At 31.2% G+C, this 21,007-nt stretch overlaps 2 protein-coding genes across 4 annotated transcripts in view; one reads left to right on the top strand and one right to left on the bottom strand.

Moving 5' to 3' along the window:
• The first annotated feature begins 365 nt into the window (after nt 1-365).
• On the top strand, nt 366-16,969 carry LOC115889267 (ATP-dependent DNA helicase DDX11). The gene is made up of 13 exons (XM_030909208.1): nt 366-632; nt 691-882; nt 933-1,190; nt 1,245-1,411; nt 1,474-1,721; nt 1,781-2,047; nt 2,101-2,228; nt 5,186-5,515; nt 8,924-9,124; nt 9,178-9,412; nt 13,307-13,437; nt 15,431-15,646; nt 16,787-16,969. The coding sequence occupies exons 1-13, from the start codon at nt 489-491 to the stop codon at nt 16,817-16,819; spliced, it is 2,550 nt and encodes an 849-aa protein (XP_030765068.1). The 5' UTR covers nt 366-488; the 3' UTR covers nt 16,820-16,969.
• The window catches only part of LOC115889269 (tRNA pseudouridine(38/39) synthase), a 16,451-nt gene continuing 12,255 nt past the window's right edge, over nt 16,812-21,007 (bottom strand). For all 3 annotated transcript variants that reach the window (XM_030909210.1, XM_030909209.1, XM_030909211.1), the window contains 4 exons: nt 17,374-17,521; nt 17,164-17,307; nt 16,973-17,112; nt 16,812-16,907 (listed from right to left, as the gene is read on the bottom strand). In XM_030909210.1, coding sequence (XP_030765070.1) covers nt 16,831-16,907; nt 16,973-17,112; nt 17,164-17,307; nt 17,374-17,521 — 509 coding nt within the window. In that variant the 3' untranslated portion in view covers nt 16,812-16,830. The remainder of the gene's footprint in view (nt 16,908-16,972; nt 17,113-17,163; nt 17,308-17,373; nt 17,522-21,007) is intronic.

Below are 21,007 nucleotides of genomic sequence, written 5' to 3'. Positions count from 1 at the left end.
ATGTAACTTATGTATGTAACTTTCAAACATCAAAGGTTTGAGGTGAGGTTATAATAAGTTGAAACTCTAGAAAACGCAATGTATTTAAGAAAACAGAAGATATATGGCTTTAAATATAATATTCACACATCATATTATTTAGACCCCTCATACAAAGCAAAATTATTCATAATATCAATACATAGTTTATTAACGTAGTTTTCATGTAGTTAATGAACGGGAAAAGACGTAGTTTTTGAAGAAAAACTACACGTCAGGTAAATTACGTCTTAATTAACTACTTCCGAACCCTGGTGGTGGGTAGTGTCTGCCATTGCTGTATAAAATACAACAAATTAAAAAGAAGAAATTGTGGCGGGAAATTTTTTGGTTAGAATAAACAAGAGCCGTTGACAACCAATTGACAACAAACAACTCTATTTATTTTTTTAAAGTATACAGATTTCAGCATATTAGGATTTTTATTTTCATATAACTAACTTAAGATAATGGATAATGATTTTATATTGAAAGAACCGGATGAATTTCCTTTTCCATTCCCACCATATAATATTCAGTTAGAATTTATGCAAAAGTTATATTTCGCATTAGAAAATAGAAAAATGGGAATATTTGAAAGCCCTACTGGTACTGTAAGTAAAAAATGAATGTTTTGTACAGCTCAACTTATATAACCATTACATACTTTAGGGAAAGTCATTGAGTATTATATGTGGTGCAATTAAATGGTTAAAGGACCATGAACAACGGGAAAAAGATGCATTATCAGAGCAAATAACATCTCTAGAATTAGAAAAAGTAGAGTTAGCAAAAGAGGAAAAGGATTGGTTTAAGGCACAGTCAAAAGAAATTATTATTACTCAAAAATTAAATCACTTGAAAGTAATGTATTCTTATTTGATTTTAATATCTATAAAAAATAGATATTTTAGATAGAAGAGAATAAAATACTAGCATATAAGGAGAAAATAGACAAAATAAAAGCAGTAAATGTAGAAAATACCAGAATTAAAAATCCAAAACCAAAAATTATAAAAGAAAGTGTGAAACTGAAGTTACCAGTTAGTGATCTGGCTGAGGAGAAAGCCATTGACGATGAAGATATTTTATTAGAAGAAAAGGATCCATGTGATGTTAAAGATGAATCTAGTGATGAAGAAGATGAAAATATGAAGTACCATCCGACACAAGTTAAATAAACGCTTAATTTTGATGAATAAATATAAAATATTATTTTATTTTAGATAATAATAGCCAGTAGGACACATTCTCAACTTTCCCAATTTATAGGAGAGTTAAAAAAATCACCCTTTTGCAAAGATCTCAGAGTTGTTTCGCTAGCTTCAAGACAAAATTATTGTATTAATTCTAATGTAAAAAAACTAAATAACATGAATTTAATTAATGAAAAGTAATTAGTTTACTTAACTATAATAATATTTATTTTGTTAATATTAATCTATTAACTAACAGGTGTATAGATATGCAGAAAAAACAAAAAAGTAAAACAGTATTGACGGATGAAGGAAAATCAGTTAAAAAACAAAAAACTTCCAACTGTCAGTGCCCATACTACAAACAGAATACAATAGAAGATCTAAAACATTTTACCCTAAGTGAAATTCATGATATAGAAGATTTGGTGCAAATTGGGAAAGAAATATCAGCCTGTCCCTATTATTCAAGCCGCAAAGCAGCTGAAGATGCAGAAATTATATTAGGTAGGGGATATTTTTCAAGTAAATTCTATTTGCAACACACTTTAAAATGTTTTTTTTAGTTCCTTATAATACTTTGTTACATAAGTCCACCAGAGAAGCTAACGGAATAAATTTAAAAAATAATATAGTAATTATTGATGAAGCTCATAATCTTCTTGAAGCACTGGCTCAAATGTATGGTTGTGAAGTCAGTTATTCACACTTGTATTATTCTTTGCATCAAATAAAATGCTACAAAGAAAGATACAATACTATGTTTTCTGCAAGTACGTTAAGGCATTTAAATCAGTTAATATTTGTTCTAAATAAGTTGTTATCCATTTTTGGTAAGCCAAAATTAAAAATATGTATATACGGTATTAATAAATATATTTTTCAGATAAGGATGTTAAAGAAATCGCTACTGAAATATTTACACTAGAAAACTTTGTATTATCAGCTGGAATTGAGCAATATAATTTCTTTAATTTGATTAAGTTTTGTAAATCAAGCAGAATAACTCAAAAAGTATTGTTTCATTTTTATAATATAGGGAGTATAGATAAAAAAATGAAAAAAAAATCAGGGAGTCATTATTTCTTAAAAATAATTTTTTTTTATATAAAATTTTTGCTGTTGGCGTTGCTCTAGAAAAATCATTAAAAATAATGATATTTGATAATTGATTTGTTGCCTATTGCGTTTTTAATATATTTTCAATTAATTCCGTGTTGGTTCCTAATTTGATTGCTATATGCACTATTTTTTTTATTTCATAATTAAATCAGAGGAAAAAAATATAGTTAAATGCAAGATATTTGAAGATATATAAATTTCCCATTGAACACCGGAATATACTGGGTGTTCCGTTTAAAATAAAGGAGTAACTTGCTTTTAAAAGTGACTAATGTTCCATATTAATTTTGTCTCACCATGTATTATTTTTCGGGTCAAATTTCAATTTGGTTTAACATACAATGGTTACTGTAATTAAATATCGGGCTATACAAGGTCAACTAAAATTTAGGTAGCTGTTATCGAAATTTAAAATTTACTCTTCATTTCCACAAAACGTGAAATACGTATGTCAAAATCCTTAGAATTTAGGTATATGCTTCTTTAATAAAACTCACCTTTATTTTTTTCCTAGAATCCAAAAATCAATTAATATTAGAAAAAAAACTTTGATGTGTAACTTTTTTTGGGGACACCCTGTATCATTTTATATATTTTTATAAATTGCTTTCAGTTAACCTACATATGCTGTCAGAATTTAATTTCGATATAAACTACCGTTCTCCTTGAAACTCCCTGTATACATGCTCAACATTAACATAATTCTGCGTAAAAACGCCCGATTGGATTAGTAACATTCACACACCTAGCTATAAACATTGAAAAAAAGTCAATATTATAATTTTGGTTCACTTTATATAATTTATTAACTGCAGGAAAAGCTAATCGAAAAAAACCCATATCAAAAAAAGATAATTTTAAAAAATAACTTCCTGATTTTTTTGGTAATTTTTGAATTTGCACCTACAGGTTACAATATGATCAAAAAAAATGCGTAAGCTATGGCTATGAAACGAAGATCGCGTTGTCATTTTATATGTAAAATTTAGTGATGGGATAACTCGAGTGAAAATTCGCTCGAGTACTCGATTATTGAAATAACCGACATCGCTCGATTATGAACGAGCGATGCAAGTGACGAGTACCAAGCGACGAACGCAAGCGATCCTAAAATGAAATAAATTGAAATCCGATTTTAATGTGACATACTCGATAAAAAGCTGAGCGAATTTTCTACATACCGTCGGTTTACAAGCAAAACACACTAAGTCCAATTATTTTAATTTATTTATATCATTTGATTAGATTTCTTCCAGAATATAGATCTATATCCAGAAAAAATCTACTATACCTTCTAAGAATTATTAGTTTAATTTTTAAATTACTTTTATATTTTTTAAATCCATAATGGCGCTATATTAGTTCATTAAAAATGTATTTATTCGTTTTTGGACTTAGTGTGTTTTGCTTGTAAACCGACGATACATTGCAGGTAGCAAATTTATACGACCGATATACCGGGTCCGTCTCAAAAGTGGCTCACCCCTATTACTTTTTTATTTTTCTTTAGATAAAAAAATGAGATTTGTTATGTTAGTATATGACATAAATTAGGATTGATTGACGTATTCAATTGTTTTCTGTTACTTCCTGTTTCACCGGAAATGACTACAATTTTTGATTTTTAAATGGCACCCTCGGTATTTCTTTTACTTTATTCGATAGAAAATGACATTCCAAATAGAATGACTTATCATATGTCAACTTCTGACATATTCGCTTAAAAACAAATTGTATTTTAAATTTCAATCTAGAGTGCCATAGCTGTGTTAAAAACACTAATTTTTAATCAAGGAGCCTTGGAAAATATATTTAATCGTCTAATGTTTTTAGTGTCTTGCCCTGGCCGGTAAAAGATGCCCAAATCGTATTTTTGATCATATCTATTTTTTTTCAAATGGAACGAGGACGGCTCATTAGCATATTTAGAAAAAGAATTTTTTTACGAATAATTTGATACCACACACTTGGTACTTCGAGTCAAATTGTCGTTATGAACCGCATGTTAGAAATTCAAATTCAATTTCAAATATATCATATGTGAAAATGTCAAAAGTTGACATGTGATATGTCATTCTATTCAGTGTGATTTTCTACCGAATAAAGTAAAAAAATACCGAGAGTGCGATTTAAAAATCAAAAGTTGTAGCAGTGGCGTCGCCAGAGGGGGGGGGCAAGGTGGGCCGTGGCCCACCCTGGATTACCTTGGACCCACTAATGGCCCACCCGCGCAATGTCCAGAAAATATAATCAACAACTATGATATGGTAAATTATCTGGCCCACCCGAATAAAACCTGATCCCAGTGCTGGCCCACCCTGAAAAAAATATCTGGCGACACCACTGAGTTGTAGTCATTTCCGGTGAAACCGGAAGTGACTGAAAACAATTCAATATGTCAATCAATCCTAATTTATGTCATATACTAACATACCAAATCTCGTTTTATCTGAAAAAATAAAAAAGTTATAGGGGGTGAGCCAATTGAGACTCACCCGGTATATTTATCCGTTGCGTATCTGAGGGACAAAATTTAAGACCTACATCAACAATGCTTCGAAATAAACTAAACCAAGCCAAGCGATCAACCGAATCGCTCGCCGCTTACTACTTGCCGTTCATTACCGAAAGAATATGTGCCCTGCGCACGCAGCTTACTGCTTGGCGCTTGGCGTTAACGAGTACTTACAACATGTGACGGACAGAAAACCGTATTTTTAAATACGAGCGATATTTCGCTGGAGTGATCACTCGGTTATTACAATCGCTTGATACTCGAATACTCGATTATTGAAATTAATCGGTTTTTCCCATCACTAGTAAAATTATATGGACGCCGTTTTTTTTAGGTCAGGTCATATTCAATTAAATACCCAATTGAGGCGGAAATGATTAAAAAACCTACCAAAAAGTCATCAGGTGTAAAAAGCTTCTTAGCAAGTATATCAAAAACACCAAAGCCAGAAAAAAATGAAGAAAACCCTCCAGAAAAACTCAAAATTCCTATTCCAAACAACCCTATCTTACCAGTGGTGTCGCTTTTAGATTCATTGAATTATTCACAGGAAGATGGTAGAATACTTGTAACAAGAAACTCACAAAAGCATTTGTCAAAGATACAGTTTTTATTACTGAATCCTTCGTCGAATTTTAGTGATATAGTTAGCCAAGCAAGATCGGTAAGTTTAAAACACAAGCAAAATGATGAATTCATCTCTCCAAAAAATCCTATATGGGTATTTGCCCACTGCAAGAAAATCTACAAAATAAAATAGTTATTTTATGTAACACTTCTGCGTTTATCCCAAACGGAAACTACTTGTCAGAAGTTAGGTTTAAAAATATATAAATTTGCATAACGTACAAAAAAATGCTGAACCTTTCGGAAAGTTTATCTCTTTCCGTCGTCGGAAGCAAAAAAAAATACAAAGAATAAAGAAAAAAAACTATTTAAAATATTTAAATTCAACTATTTGAGAACATTTTAGTTTTTTTAAAACAGATACGTCTACAAAAACCGTTGACGTTCTATTAAAATGACATTATATCAAGTTATCAACTTCAAAATTAACAATTACTACCTGATTACAATTACTTAATAAGGTAAAACCCTTGTTTATATATTAATAGTTAGTCAATGTGCCTGTATAAGTCGATGCTGCCAACTGGTGGCAGAAATTAAAACGTAAAAAGGGGCGGAGACTATTGAATTTGGCAAAGAAGTAGGGACTAGAAATTCTTCGAATTTAATTCTCGGTAAAGAATAAAATATCTTATCTGATTCGAACCGAATTTATACCTCAAAGCGTTATTTACATTTTTTATTTTTGGACATGGATTTATATTTATTTTGATTTTCATGGCCACTTGTTGGATACTAAAGTATGATATTAGGTATATAAATATTTTATTTTCTTAAATAATCTTTATGTTCTTTAATTCGAACATTTAATGGTTTAGATGTTTCACCAATGTAAAATTTATCGCATTCACATGGTATTTGGTATATTACATTTTTTGTTTGTTGTTCTGTATTCATTGGTTTAGTATGTGATAAAATGGATCTAAGTGTATTTTGTGTTTTGAAAGATTGTCGTATGATATATTGTTTTCCTATCCTTCTTATTTTTTCCGAAACGCCTCGTATGTATGGAATTGTAAGTTGTATATGTTACGCACAATACTCGAATTCGGGTAATGCCCGAAAAAAATGCACAGAACTAGTTTTGATCAAAAAATATTTCCCAAACCCGAAATTGTACATTTAAACGGGTATTGCGCATTACAAAATAGTCAAAACTAGTATTGTGCATTTTGAATTGCGCAAAACTAGTTTGGTGCATTTCAAAATGTCCAATACTAGTTTTGCTAGTCCTATTTGATCAATAACGCCCTAACACAAAGGATGGATTGTTTATGAATGTGTTTGATTCAAATATGATTAAACTGACAATAAAATACTTAAAAAAATAAAACTTTATTCATAAATATTTTATAAATGGATAAATACATCATAATATAGGTACCTATATGAATATTTATACAGTAGCACTATATTATTTATTTGAGCAGGAACACTTAGGGTTGCAAATAACATTATTTTTTTCTACAAGAACACGCTCTATTAATACATTTTTTATACACATGCATGAAATAAAACTTTGAGTAGATCCGGATATATCGGAAGATGCAGTTCTAAGCGATATTTCCGTTTTATCGTCAACATTGTTGTTGTCAATAAAAAAATTATTATCAGCTAATTGAAACTCATTTCTACAATAAAGTTTTTGTAAAACTCCAGTCTTTATTGCTAATTTGTAAACCCATCATCAGCCGATTGTACAACTGCCATTACATTTCGTGGTGCTAATCTGCCTCGATCTACTACGTCTGGTATTCGAACAAAAACATTGTCCCCAATTAGGGCTGGTTTAAATTTTTTATTTGATTGTGCAAGCACCCACAGTTATTATATCAAAACGCTTTATCCTTCTATATTGTTTCGCACTCAAAATCAGTTTTAAGAAAATTTGCCTCCTTAACTTCAGTCATTATCGTTAGGTATTGATTTTTCGACATAAGGTTATGTTTCTGTGCTTTAGCCATCATCAATCGACTTACTTGAATTCGGAACTCGGTTTCCATTTTTTCTTGCATTTTTATGTTTTATTTTACCAAGTATTGCGTATTTCCACCCACAACAAAATCAAAATAAGAATCCTTTCAAACCTAAACAAACTGCTAACCCTACTTTTTGCCGTCTTATTTAAAGAAAACGAGCAAAACTAGTATTGGTCATTTTGAAATGCACTAAACTAGTTTTGCACAATTTAAAATGTACAATACTAGTTTTGCTATTTTGTAATGCGCAATACCCATTTAAATGTACAATTTCGGGTTTGGGAAATATTTTTTGCTCAAACCTAGTTCTGTGCATTTTTTTCGGGCGTTACCCGAACACAGCCCGATTTCGAGTATTGTGCGTAACGTATATTATTATATTGTGTATTGATATCATTGTGTCTATGATTTGGGGTTTGAATTCATGTGTCGCAGCTTGGTCGTCCAGTAATACCATTAAATCAAATACTGGTTGCTGTGACCTGGTCGTCAGTCGTCAGTGCGTTTGGTAGCTGCGCCACATTGCTCGCGAGCAGGCCGAACGAATACCTGGAACACGAAAAACATGGCAAACAGTCGGAGCGAGATGTTCGCGGTGCTCCACGTGCTTGCGATCACATAGAATACCCGTTTCGATTGTTCGGCACTGTCGCGGTACATCAAAGAGACGCTTCAGAGCCATGCGAGCATACGAAGGTTCGAAGCGCTCGAGCTATTTGCGTTGTTTGTTAAGTTTTTAGTTTGGTTTCATTCATAGAATTCGGTATTTACTGCAGTATGATGATACTACCACGATTTTTCTTATTTTATTTTGTTTAGAATTACAAATATTTGTGTTTTGTTCTTGGATTAATAATATTAAATATATTTAGAAGAAGTTTATTTATATTATTTTTAATGCTTTGCTTGGAAACTTTGAATAATTAACCCAAACTCGTATGTGAGCCTCTAGTTGCAAAGAATCTTAATGATATGGCCAATCTTTATTTAACTCTTTCTTTAACCGGAATACACTTCCTAAAAGTTGTATTTTATCTTTCTATACGGGGACCAACTAAGTAATATGTCTTTCAAAATCAGTAGCGGACATGCGATAAAAAATATTAAAAAAACATTCTGCCTGTTTGTAAATCGCGTAGATGTTTATTTTCACTGGGATCTATTTTTTAAATTATTAGACATCCAACCGCCTTTTTTCTCATTGTCTCCGTCGTTTTGCTATAATGATCGCACTAGCAACCGCTATTAAAATTACTTCGGTATCATCCATGTCCGAACAGCACGTACGCAAGCACTACATTACAATGTGGACGCCGTTGCTTGCGAGCCGAAAGATCTTGAGAAACACGACAAACAGGAAGCGCAAGCAACGCAAGCACAATCAGAAGCAAGAGCGCGAGCAGGATCACGAGCAATGTGGACGCACCTTTAAATAACCTGGCTATTAGGTATTTTTATTTTTTCAGGTTATTGTGGCTGGCGGCACCATGAAACCATATGCTGAATTTAAGGATAGACTTTTTATCAATTCTGGTGTTTCCCCAGATAAGATTTTTGAATTTTCCTGCGACCACATTATTCCTCCTGAAAATATCTTACCTATCGCTGTAACAAAAGGTCATAACGGTGAAAAACTACTGTTTAACTTCAGTAATAGGATGTCGCTGGTTAGAAAACATCTTTTCACAAAAATATTTTGTCTTTTAAAACATACTTTTAGGCGTCATCTTTGAAAGATATTCTTAAAGAGACCTGTCAAAATGTCAATGGAGGTATAGTTGTATTTTTTCCATCATATACCTATGAGAATTGGGTCTATGATCAGGTAAAAAACATGAACTTCGGTAGACCATTGTTTAGAGAACCTCAAAATTCAGGCTCTGTTGATGAAGTGTTGAATAAGTATTCAGCTACTATAGCTAAGTCAACAAATGCATTATTGTTTAGTGTAGTGGGTAAGTAGAATTTTTGAAGTGAATACAGGGTGAGTCTTAAATAAGTGCAAATATTTTCAGGGGTGGTATATTTCGACACCAGGAACACGTCTATAAATATGAGTTTTTTTTCGCAAAAAATGTTGAAAATCGTGCATTTTCTTTTAAATTTCCCTGTATATTTTTCGAAAACTGCCTGTTCACCGCAAATTTTCCAAAGGTATAATTTCTTAATCTCTGATATTACCATAGTTACGGATTTCCTCCATGGTTACGGCACTAAAAAGGATGCAAATACAGAAAAAAATCCGGTGGCTCTCAAAATTTTTTCAAAAAAAAATAATTCTTTTTTAATTTTCAAACTTAAATAACTCGGTTATTTTAGACTTATCTGAAAGATGGTAAAGAGAAAATATGTTTCTTTTATCGAGATTTACCAGCCCTGAAAATATTTTCCCTTATTTAAGACTCACCCTGTATATTTCGATCCCAGAAACACGCCTGTGTCTTTTTAAGGATAATTATTTTTCTTTAAATCTTTCGGTATATTTTAGAGATGCAGGTTTGAATTTTTTTAACAAAAATCTTTCATTGTGCACAAACAGTATACTAAGGGTATGCAACGTTGCTATTTTGTACATACTCTATATTCCTAATAATTGTCGTTCATCGATCGCAATAACAATATAATTGAAACAAATATTAACAGAACACTTTCTGTTAAAATGGTATACAAAAATTGCATTTTTCTGCAAATTTAATCAACAAATAATTAATCTACAATAAAAACTGGTTACAACTGCAAACCCACTAGTAAGACGCGATTCTCATTATAACGTATGGCCACCAAATATTTTTAAATTGCCAACAATGAACATATTTACACTACCCGTAGGGCTAAGGTAAATTGGGTTGTGCTTATATTGCGTGTGACATAACCTGGCGCGACGCGAGTTTTTGTAAACAACAGAAATAAGTGGGACAGCGTAAATTGGCAACACAGCGCAGCGCAGAGCGGCGCGGCGCGACCCGACCAGCGCGCGTCTCTGTAGTTCAGAGCATAGATAAATGAAACAAGTTTAGATTGGAAAGCCCGTCAAAATTTTGGGTCGCGACCGTTGTACGAGATCTGGCGCTGCTATAGCGGTTGCTAAGAACAACCGCAAACAAAAACAGAAATAATTTTCTCTTGTCCATATCTCTTGTCAAAGTCAGAATCTTCAAAAATTATAAAATCTTTCAAAATCCAAACCGCTCTCATTGAAAAAATTCCGAAAAGTGTTTATAGCGTCCATTTTCAAAGTAATTATTGCTATCATGTGAGTTTAATTTAAGTTTTATTTACTTACCCGTGATAATTATGAAAAAGTGGCATTAAAAACTTAAAAATCTGTGCTGTGAACTGCAAAAACCATCGTGGATCGTGGCATAACGTCGATTTCCAATGTTTCATAGGTATTTAATATATGTCCTTATATAAAATAAAGTTTCTTGTATGCAACACACTGTATTTTATTTATAAAATTAAAAAGAAATAATAATAAATTTGAATAAATATTTGGCGATATAATTCCGGAAAAAGCCGAACCGCTCCGAAATTTCCAAAAGCTTTGGGTCGCGACCGTTGCAAGAATAGCGCCAAATAGTGCTTACATTGTTCTAATGGACACTTTCCAATCTAAACTTGTTTCATTTATCTATGGTTCAGACACAGTTTTTCGCGTGTCGCGTGCATCGCGTTCGCGCCTTATTTTTTATTATAGAATACAGTAAAATTTCGGCATCATCTGATTCTGATTCAGAACTAAAGTTTAGTAACGATAATTGTTTCGATGGCGAATCAGATATTTTTATGCAGGTGAGCCGCTGAAAAACTGCGTTTCATTTCGAGGACTACCACGCAGCGCGTCCCGTCATGTCGGTCGCGCCAGGTCATGTTACACGTGATACACGCGACTCATTTTGCGCCTAGCGGGCGTAGCCGATAGTCGTGACAACGTCGAAATGACGCGGCGGCTATGTATGTCCCCGGATTGTCTTTACAAGAGGAAAAAACCATTCTTCATAAAAATGTTTGCTCGTTTTAAAATGGTTTAATCACGTATACTTTTCCAAATTTCCATACCGTTTTAGAGAGAATTAAAAAAATAGGAAAATATAGTTGAATTTTGTCCACTTAAAGGATTCTCACTATAGGTACCTTCCGTTTCCATACCATATCCGTTCCGTATTTTATATTGTATTGACGCTATACGTAAGCTTCCGTTCCGTATCAGTTCCATACTTTTTATTGTACAATTTATATAATTACGAAAGTTTTATTTTAAAAAGTTTTTCCTCTTGTAAAGACAGTCCGGGGACATATTGTACAGGGTGGGTCAAATTCGACGCTTTTAAATGGAAACACCCTTTTCTATAGGAGATAGACGAAAACTAATATTGGAGCTCAATTTTCATCAAAAACATGATGGTGAAAACCGCACATCAATATTTGTTACCGTTTCGGAGTTACGGGGTGTTTCTCAAAAATGTGCATTTTTAACAAATCGCTGTAACTTTTTTCCTATGGAAAATTTTGTATTTCTATGCAAACATTTCCAAAGCACCTTTTTACGTAGAATTTAATGGTTTAAGTATAATTTTTTTTAAATTAATAATTTAAGAGTTATCAACAGAAGAAATTATTTTTTATTTGGGACACCCTCTATATTTTTAATTAACTGAAAAGAATTTAAAATTACCTTTCCAAAAATATAGCACACTTGATATTTTGTTATAATCCCCTTCGAAATACAGAATTTTTAAAAGTTCGCCTCTTTTAACTAGTAGGCTTTGGACCCCTTCTTGATGATATGCCCTTAATGGAACTCGAAAACATATTTTTCCAGCAAGAAGACGCACCGCCTCTGAACGATGAAGTGATCAGCAAATTTTTGCAGCCAATTTCAAGAATAATTGAACAGCTAATCAAGATCCCAGCCGTTGGCCGTCGAGGGCGCCTGACTTAGTGCCCATGGATCTAATCCTATAGATAAATTTGCGGAAGAATAAAGGTTCCATATTCTTCTGTATAATCTAGACAAGAATTAGAAATACTTAGCAGTTATGAGACGATATCTTTCACCCCCACTGAGTTAATGAATTCCGCGAGAAATGTTCAAAAACTGCCCCGACAGTCCATAACAGAAGACGGTCGATATGTCGACACCTGTAGCAAAATCTCATGTCTTGGTTTGCTATTTATTTTTATTGTTATTAGATATAGTTTAAATGTGTTAATGTTGGTTAAATATATTTTAAATTGTTATAAAATTCTGCATCTCTCATAGCAAATATTATTTTCGTTTTAACTGATGCTCACAGCTAGAATTTTTTTGCATTACAACCGGTGCCGTTCAAAGCCTACTTATTTAAAGCGGGCGAATTTTTATATACTCTATATCTCGAAGAGGAATCGAGCAAAATATCTAGTGTGTTATATTTTTGGAAAGGTAATTTTAAATTCTTTTCAATAAATTAAAAATATACAAAGTGTCCCATATAAAAAATCAAATTTTCGGTTGATAATTCTTAAATTATTCATTTTAAAAAAATTATACTTAAACCATTAAATTATACGTAAAAAGGTGCTTTGGAAATATTTTCATAAAAATACAAAATTTTCCACAGCAAAAAAGTTACAGCGATTTGTTAAAAATGCATATTTTTGAAAAACACCCCGTAACTCCGAAACGATGACAGATATCGATATGCGGTTTTCACCATCATGTTTTTGACAAAAATTGAGCTCCAGACACCGATTATTAGATAGACAAAGTCTATCTCCTATAAAAAAGGGTGTTTCCATTTAAAAGCGTCGAATTTGACCCACCCTGTACATGAGTTGTTAAATTTACGTTATTTTACTTTTTTCAGGGGGTAAATTAAGCGAGGGCCTAAATTTTAGTGATAATTTAGGCAGATGCGTTATTGTAGTAGGCTTGCCATATCCGAACATAATGTCACCAGATTTGAAAGAAAAAATGGGGTATTTAGATAATAAGGAGGTAATTTATATATGTACAGGGTGGTCGAAATTGGTGTCTTTTAACAGAGAAACCATATTTTCAGTATTTTCTGATTAGATAAAGCAAAACTGACATAGATGTCATGGGCTCGATTTCTGAGACATGTTTAATGTCATAAACCGCCTGTCGATATTTTCACTGCCAACTGAGATACGTCTTTTTGAATTTTTGCCCATTTTGAAAATTGCCCATAACCTTTTTAATTAAGGCACTTTTTTAAGCACAATTCAGTAGCGTAGTCAGTTTTTTTCAATACTTGCTCTGTTTGTCAGCAATAAAAAAAATATGTTTTTTAAATGAAAATCATAGTTGGCTATGAACTCAAAAAAATGCTGGCGTTTAATCGTTTCCAACGATATAAACAATATAAAATGTCTATTTCTAAAAATGAGAGAAATAATAGGTATTTTTCTTGTAACTCAGTGGGCAATGAAAATATCAACAGGCGGTTTATGCCAATAAACATGTCTCAGAAATCGAGCCCATGACATCTATGTCGGTTTTGCTCTATCTGATCAGGAAACATGGTTTCTCTGTTAAAAAAGACCAATTTCGACCTCTACCCCCACTAAAGATTTCAAAATGAAAATGTTTACACTGACTGTGATTATAACACAAAAATAATTTGTTTTCAAAAGTATACAATAAGAAAAAAATCACAGTGGTCTTAGAAATGAGAATAAGGGTGTATTCTGTTGCTTACCTTGGTTATGGTTTTATGTTCCGTTTCTATCGGTTTCCTGAAAAATTCGGTTATAACTGTCACCAAACTAACCAGCGCGAGAAGGCTGGTTTTTCTGGTTTTGTTTGTCAATCAATGTCATTTATGTGACAGAAATCAAGCAAATATTGAAAGTTCGAGTGAAATTCTCATTTAATTTCTAAAATTTGTAATAATATTTTGTATTTACATCCAAAAGCAATGGAGGTAGACAGTAAAGGTAAATAAATTTCATTAATTAACTAGAATGACTTTTTAGGACCATTTAAATTTATCATGCAGCCATTGTTTCTTAAAGTCAGAACATTTAAATAAAACATGAACAACAAGACAACAAGTAATCGTGAATGTTTTGTAAGCTATAAAAATATAAATATTGATTAGATTTGTTGATTTATTATTGATCTATTTTAATATTGGGCCTGAAAATCTTCACTTGGGCTGTCTAACGAGCTTAACATTTTATTAATAAAGTATTTTTCAATATTAGACTCCATTCGAAACAATCGTAAAAGCAGAGAACAGGTACATTAAAAATGCATAAAAAATAAATTTTATAATAGAGGTATTGAAATTTAGAAAACGTCAACATTTGACCAAATTGACCAGTATTTTACCAAACCGTTCTGTATCAAACCGATGTTTTTCAGGAACCCCTCTTTGCCGTAGTTTACCGGTCTGGTTCGCCTGGTTTTGAAAGGGAATACAGTCTTAATCATAATTTCTGTCAGGGCAACCGCTGTATCTGTCAGATATTTCCAAAGGAAATTTCATTAGGGTCCTGGTGATTTTCCCACTGCGGGGACCTAGTGATTTTCCCACTGCGGGGTCCTGATATACAGTCAATTGATATTTAAATCTGTTCATTCAATTCATGTCTCCGAATTTCAGACATTTTAAACTACGTAAAATTAACCAAGAGATTTGTAAAAAATATTAGGATGCATGAAAATGCTAAATAAAAACTTCTTTAAATCTATCAAGTAAATTTTTCGCAGAAAACGTTCGAAATTCGGATATATGAAAGTTAGCCTTTAAATAGAAAGAAAGTAGATAGTTTACTTAAATATTGCAAATCTATTTTATTATTTGAAAGTGGATTTATGTCTGGAAATGTCCTATTTTTTCTAAATTAATTGTTTTATCATTTTTTAAAGAACAAAGTATTGTTTTTTATATCATATAGTATTTTATACTAATAACATTATTAAAAAATAATTGTTTTATTTATAACAAAAAACTGATATTTAGGGTGCAGGGGCAGGACAAAAATTCTATGAAAACCTATGCATGAAAGCTGTCAATCAATGCATAGGAAGATCTGTCAGGCATAAAAACGATTACGCTACCGTTTTGTTACTTGACGAGCGTTACAGTAAAGTAAATGTTCAAAAAGCTTTACCTAATTGGATACAAAGGTCTTTAAAAGTTTGTAACTTTGCAGAAACATTTGTTGCAATTAATCAGGTAAAAATAACCTAACCACATAAGAAAGTTTTGATCATGTCGTCCATTTGTCAAAGTACAATAAAAATAAAGAACTAAAATAGGAAATACGATATGGAACTTTTTTAGAAAGTTGGGTCCCTAGATCCTATATATACTTACGTGGATAAGTAAATCACTATGGAAACTGTCGCAAACATCAACGACTTCCGTTTATCTTCTTTTTTTGTTGCACACACGGTGCTTCTACTCTTATCTATCCTTGTCGAGGACCTATCGTCCGCGCGCCAAATTTGATCATTAATTTAAAAAATTTAATTTGTAAAATTCTTATATTTGAACAATAAATTGAATGTTTACTGCCACAAAAATCAAATTATATAAAAAAATAAATTTAGCCACTCTGTACGAATATCAATATTCTTAGGAAATCTAACCAGAAGGTATGCATGCGGCTTAATATAAATAAAATAACAACTGAATACTTTACTTGCCTATGAAAAGATAATTCGGGGACCTTTATATTAGAACTTTCCTACACTAAACACTTTCTAGTCATTTTTACGAGTATTTAGGAAGTCCAACGAAAAAAAAATAGAAATATAATTGCACAAACTTAAAATTTAACTTTTCACTGAACACACTTGCATCCTTGGCTATATAAAAGCGGCCGATAAAAGTAATTAATACAATTTTTAAATAAAAAAAAAAAACAGGCGTCGTTACACAATGGAAATAAGATTATGACAATATAATGACAATGAGAAGTTGGTTTCCATAACAACGCATAATTTGTACTTTCTAAACCGTATAAAATTGTGATTATTTTGGAAATACTGCAACTTTTAACGCGCATGCGCAAAGTAAGGTCCTCGAGAAAGACAAACCTATTGAACGTTTCATAAGTGCAATAAAGAAGGTTTGAAAATGGCATGTCGTGATGTTGGAGATATATTTTTAATGGCTAAACTTATGACGTTGATTTATCCACGTAAGTATATATGATCTAGGGTTGGGTCCCACTCTGTATGGACCAAACCAAACCAAACCCAAATATGTTTTTAAATAAGCATGACAATGTTGCAAACACAGTTTCTAAACAATATGACATGGTTACAACTTTGTTTTGCATTCCTTTAATAATTAAAATATTTTTTTTAGTTTTTTAAAAAGAAAAACAAGCAAGCTGATTAACTATAAATCCTTTATTTTTTATTCTCATTGGAAACAAGTTCTATTCTATTCCGTTTAGAAAAATGTTCGATTTTATCTTCCAAGCTCTCTGCAATATTAATTATATTTTTTATACTTTTGTGATATGAAAATAAACTTTCTTGCAAAACTTACCACATTTTTGTCTTTTCATTACCGGAACATATTTCTTCGTTTTTACACCGTTTAACAAATTTTCACTTAAACATCTCAGTTCGCATGATCCATCCACTTGTTTCATTAAATTACTTATTATATCTTCTATCATAGCAACTCTAAAAAACATTTGTGTTATAAAAAAAACTCAAATAATATACACTAACTACTTTATAGATTTAAAGACCCATATTCTTCTCAGAGTTTCTAAAACACTTTTTAAATTGTCTTTAGAATACTGCCAATTTATATTTTCATAGCCACATCGAAACAAATTTAAAGGGACTTCATTTGCCATATGGTAATCTGGTTTTCTATAAAATAGAAATAATAAAACAGTTAGAACAGTAAAAAAATTATAATTATAACTATTTTTTTACCTTGGGTTTTCTTTTACATCTAAAAGTTTATTTATTATATCTGGATTTTCTTTTTTTGAACCTATTAAGAATAATATACCCATGATATATCTTATTTGATGCCACAAAAAAGCATTTCCTTGAATATTTGCCACATATATTGTGTATTCTGAAATAATAATAAATAATAATAATAATAAATATTTTTATTTCTATTTCTCTATATTTATTTCAAAAGAATGTTAAATAACATAAAACGAAACAGAGTCAAAAACAAAAATAACTTAACCTAGTTTTATGATTAATTTACATTAATTTACAGATAGGTAATCCTTTAAATTATATGGTTCCAAATCTATTAAAAATTTATACAAATTATTTTTGAAAGGCATGATATTATCTATTTGTTTCATATAATCGGGTAGGTTATTAAATAATTTCAAACAATAATAATATGGTCCTAATTCTGTTAATTTAAGCCTGTGGACTGGATAATTATAATCAGAATGCCTGGTGTTATATACTATCTGGCTTATCAATGTCAAATAGGTTTTTATTTTTAAAGAAAAATAACGTGGCACTCCTGAATTAATATAGCTGTCACTGTTAGTATGTTATTCTCTTTAAACTTATTTCTACAAGATTCCTTAATTTTCATGCCTAACATAACGCGTAGGGCTTTTTTCTGAACTAAAAATTTTATGTAGTTCATTTGTACTTCCGTATATTACCATTCCATACCTGATGTTACTCTCAAATATGGCGTGGTATACACTTTTTAAAGTTTTAAAGTCTAAATATCTTTTTAATATGCGCAGATTGTAGACCGATCTAGAGATTTTCTGAGCAACATGTTTAACATGTAAACTCCATGAAAGATTTTTGTCTAGATATAATCCTAAAAATTTTACGTTGTTTTCTGGTGTTAAATGTGTATCGTCTGTAAGAATAATATCAGATTCTTGTATATTCGTGCGCTTCGTTTGAAAGAAAATAATTTTAGTTTTAGTTTTGTTCAAAATAAGCTGATTTTTGTTAAACCAAATGTTTGCATTGTCTATAATTTCCCTTGATCTATCTAACAACTCTGGCATATTTTTTGCTTTAATGAGGAGATTTGTATCGTCAGCCTATATCACTATGTTACAATAATTAATATTTTCTGTTATTTCTAATATATCATTTATATACAGTAAGAATAAAATTGGACCGATTACACTTCCCTGAGGTATTCCTAGAGTTATATCGTCACTTTCAGATTTGACACCGTTACAGTTTTTTAGGATCACTACTTGCTTTCTATTTGACAAATACGATTCGAACCATTTAAGTGTAAAATCTCGAAATCCATAGCATTGCAATTTTATCAATAAAATATCATAATTCAGAGTGTCATATGCCTTAGACAAATCAAGAAATAAGCCCAAGGGAATATCATTTTGTTCTAAAGATTTCAATATTTCATTACAGAAATTAAACAAAGCTGTGACGGTGGATTTTTTTTCTAAGTACCCATGCTGTACATTATTTAATTGTCCCGTTCGGAACATAAAATTTAATATTCTGTTGCACATAATTTATTCAAAAATTTTTGAAAATGACGATAATGTGCTTATTGGGCGATATTTTTCGATATCAGAGTCATCTTCTTTTTTATATACAGGAATAACTAAGGCAAGCTTCAATCGGTCCGGGAATATACCATATCTGAACGAATTATTTATTACGTAACACAATGGCTTATCTATAACCTTCTATAACATTAATTACAAATTTTATCAGACATGTAGAAATCTCATCATAACCTGCACTATGCTTATTTTTTAATTGTTTTACACAGTTATTTAATTCTTGTATACTTACGTTGCTAAATTTAAAATTTTCATGATAATATGGAACATTATAGGTAAAGGGAGTTTGCTTATTTTTTTGTAAGAGTGATAATGCGGAGTTTATAAAAAAATGATTAAACTTGTTTGCAACTTCTGAAGGACTACCTTCAATGTTTATTTTCTTTTCACTACTTTTTCTACTTGTTAACTCATTAACAATAATCCAACTAGTTTTAGATTTGTTTTCAGATTTTTCTAACATTTTGTTTATTTTCCGTTAATAATTTGTTATACTCCTTTTTTTTATTGTTATAAATTTGCGAATAACTTTGATTTTTTTCTCTTAACATATATGATATATCGAGTTCTTTTTTACATTTTATAGTTGCTTCACTCTTTATAATGTTGTTTTTGGGTGTCATTTTTCTTTTCTCTACTAAAGGAAAACATTTGTTAAAATGTGTTAAAACAATTTTTAGAAATAAGTCCCATTGTTTATTTACATGCGAAGGTGGCAGCTTATAAATTGTATCCCATGATATTTCTGTTAAGGATGACTTAAACAATGCTTTATTTTTTTGACTGAATATTCGAACTTTTTCTCTTTTTTTATCTTTATGTTCCGATATTTCAATTTTTTGTGCAGTATGATCGGAGATCTTAGTGGGCAATACATAAGTTTTATAATTTTCACTAAAATTGGTAATTACGTTATCGATACAGGTAGAACTGTTTTTGCATATTCTTGTGGGTTCGGTAATAGCATAGTGCAGATTATATGACCGCATGATCGATAATAGAGATTGACAATTTCTATTACTGACTAGAAAATCTACATTAAAATCACCAAGAATATATACATGCATTTTCGTTATGTAGTTTTTCACATAAGTCTTCAAATTTGTTTAAAAATAAGTCAAATTCACTATTTGGTGGTCTATATATACATACTATTATAAATTTTCTTTCTGCTAGCATTGTCTCACATCCACAACACTCCAATATATTCTCTTCTCCAAAACGGTAAATGTCCTTTCGTTCTTTACACTAAGTTTTTCTCACCAAATATTGCACTACCACCGTGAGAATTAGGTATTTTACGACAAAAACTTGATACAAGATTAAAGTCACTTATTTTGTAACATTTCAGCTGATCTTCCGTCTTCCAGTGTTCTGTTACACATAGAACTTTACAAAGTTTTTCATCGTCTAAAAATGCTTCAATTAGTTCAATAGAATTTCCTATTGATTGCAGATTTTGATGGATAAAGTTTATTTTTGGCTTGTTCGAGTTTGATTGAGTTGTTTTTCCAGAGTTCTCACATGTACCCTGATTACTTAAAAAAATGACTTATCTTTATTGTTTACTTGACTTCTGTAATTCATTAGGCGCCTTTGATATACAGGACAATTCATGTCAAGGGCCGAGTGCTGACTATCTTCTGGTTTATATTTCATTTTAATACAATTAGGACAGTTAAAAACAGTTTGTGTGCATTCTTTTCCACAATGATCGGTCGCTCCACATTTGTAGCAAGATTGTGCTTCTTTGCAGTGATTTGAAATGTGTCCAAATCCGGCACAGTTATAACACACAGCCAAATTCAAATGCTCATGTACAAAAACTTTCATTAAATCAAAGTTTACAGTACCATTTTTTAAAAACCATTTAGCTATCGATGGTTGCGCTTCCAAGATCCAATTTTTTTTTGCTGGATTTCGACATCTTCGCTTAGCTTTGACTTTAATATTTTCTCTCACATTAGTTGTGGGGAGATCGGTTTCAATTTCGCTATTTAATCTAATAAGTTCTTCAATAAATT

This window comes from Sitophilus oryzae, unplaced genomic scaffold (genome assembly GCF_002938485.1).
Source record: "Sitophilus oryzae breed Bouriz unplaced genomic scaffold, Soryzae_2.0 scaffold_813_pilon_pilon, whole genome shotgun sequence".
NCBI lineage: Eukaryota > Metazoa > Arthropoda > Insecta > Coleoptera > Curculionidae > Sitophilus > Sitophilus oryzae.
Note: the sequence above shows the minus strand (reverse complement) of the source record. Positions and strands in the feature narration are given on the sequence as shown.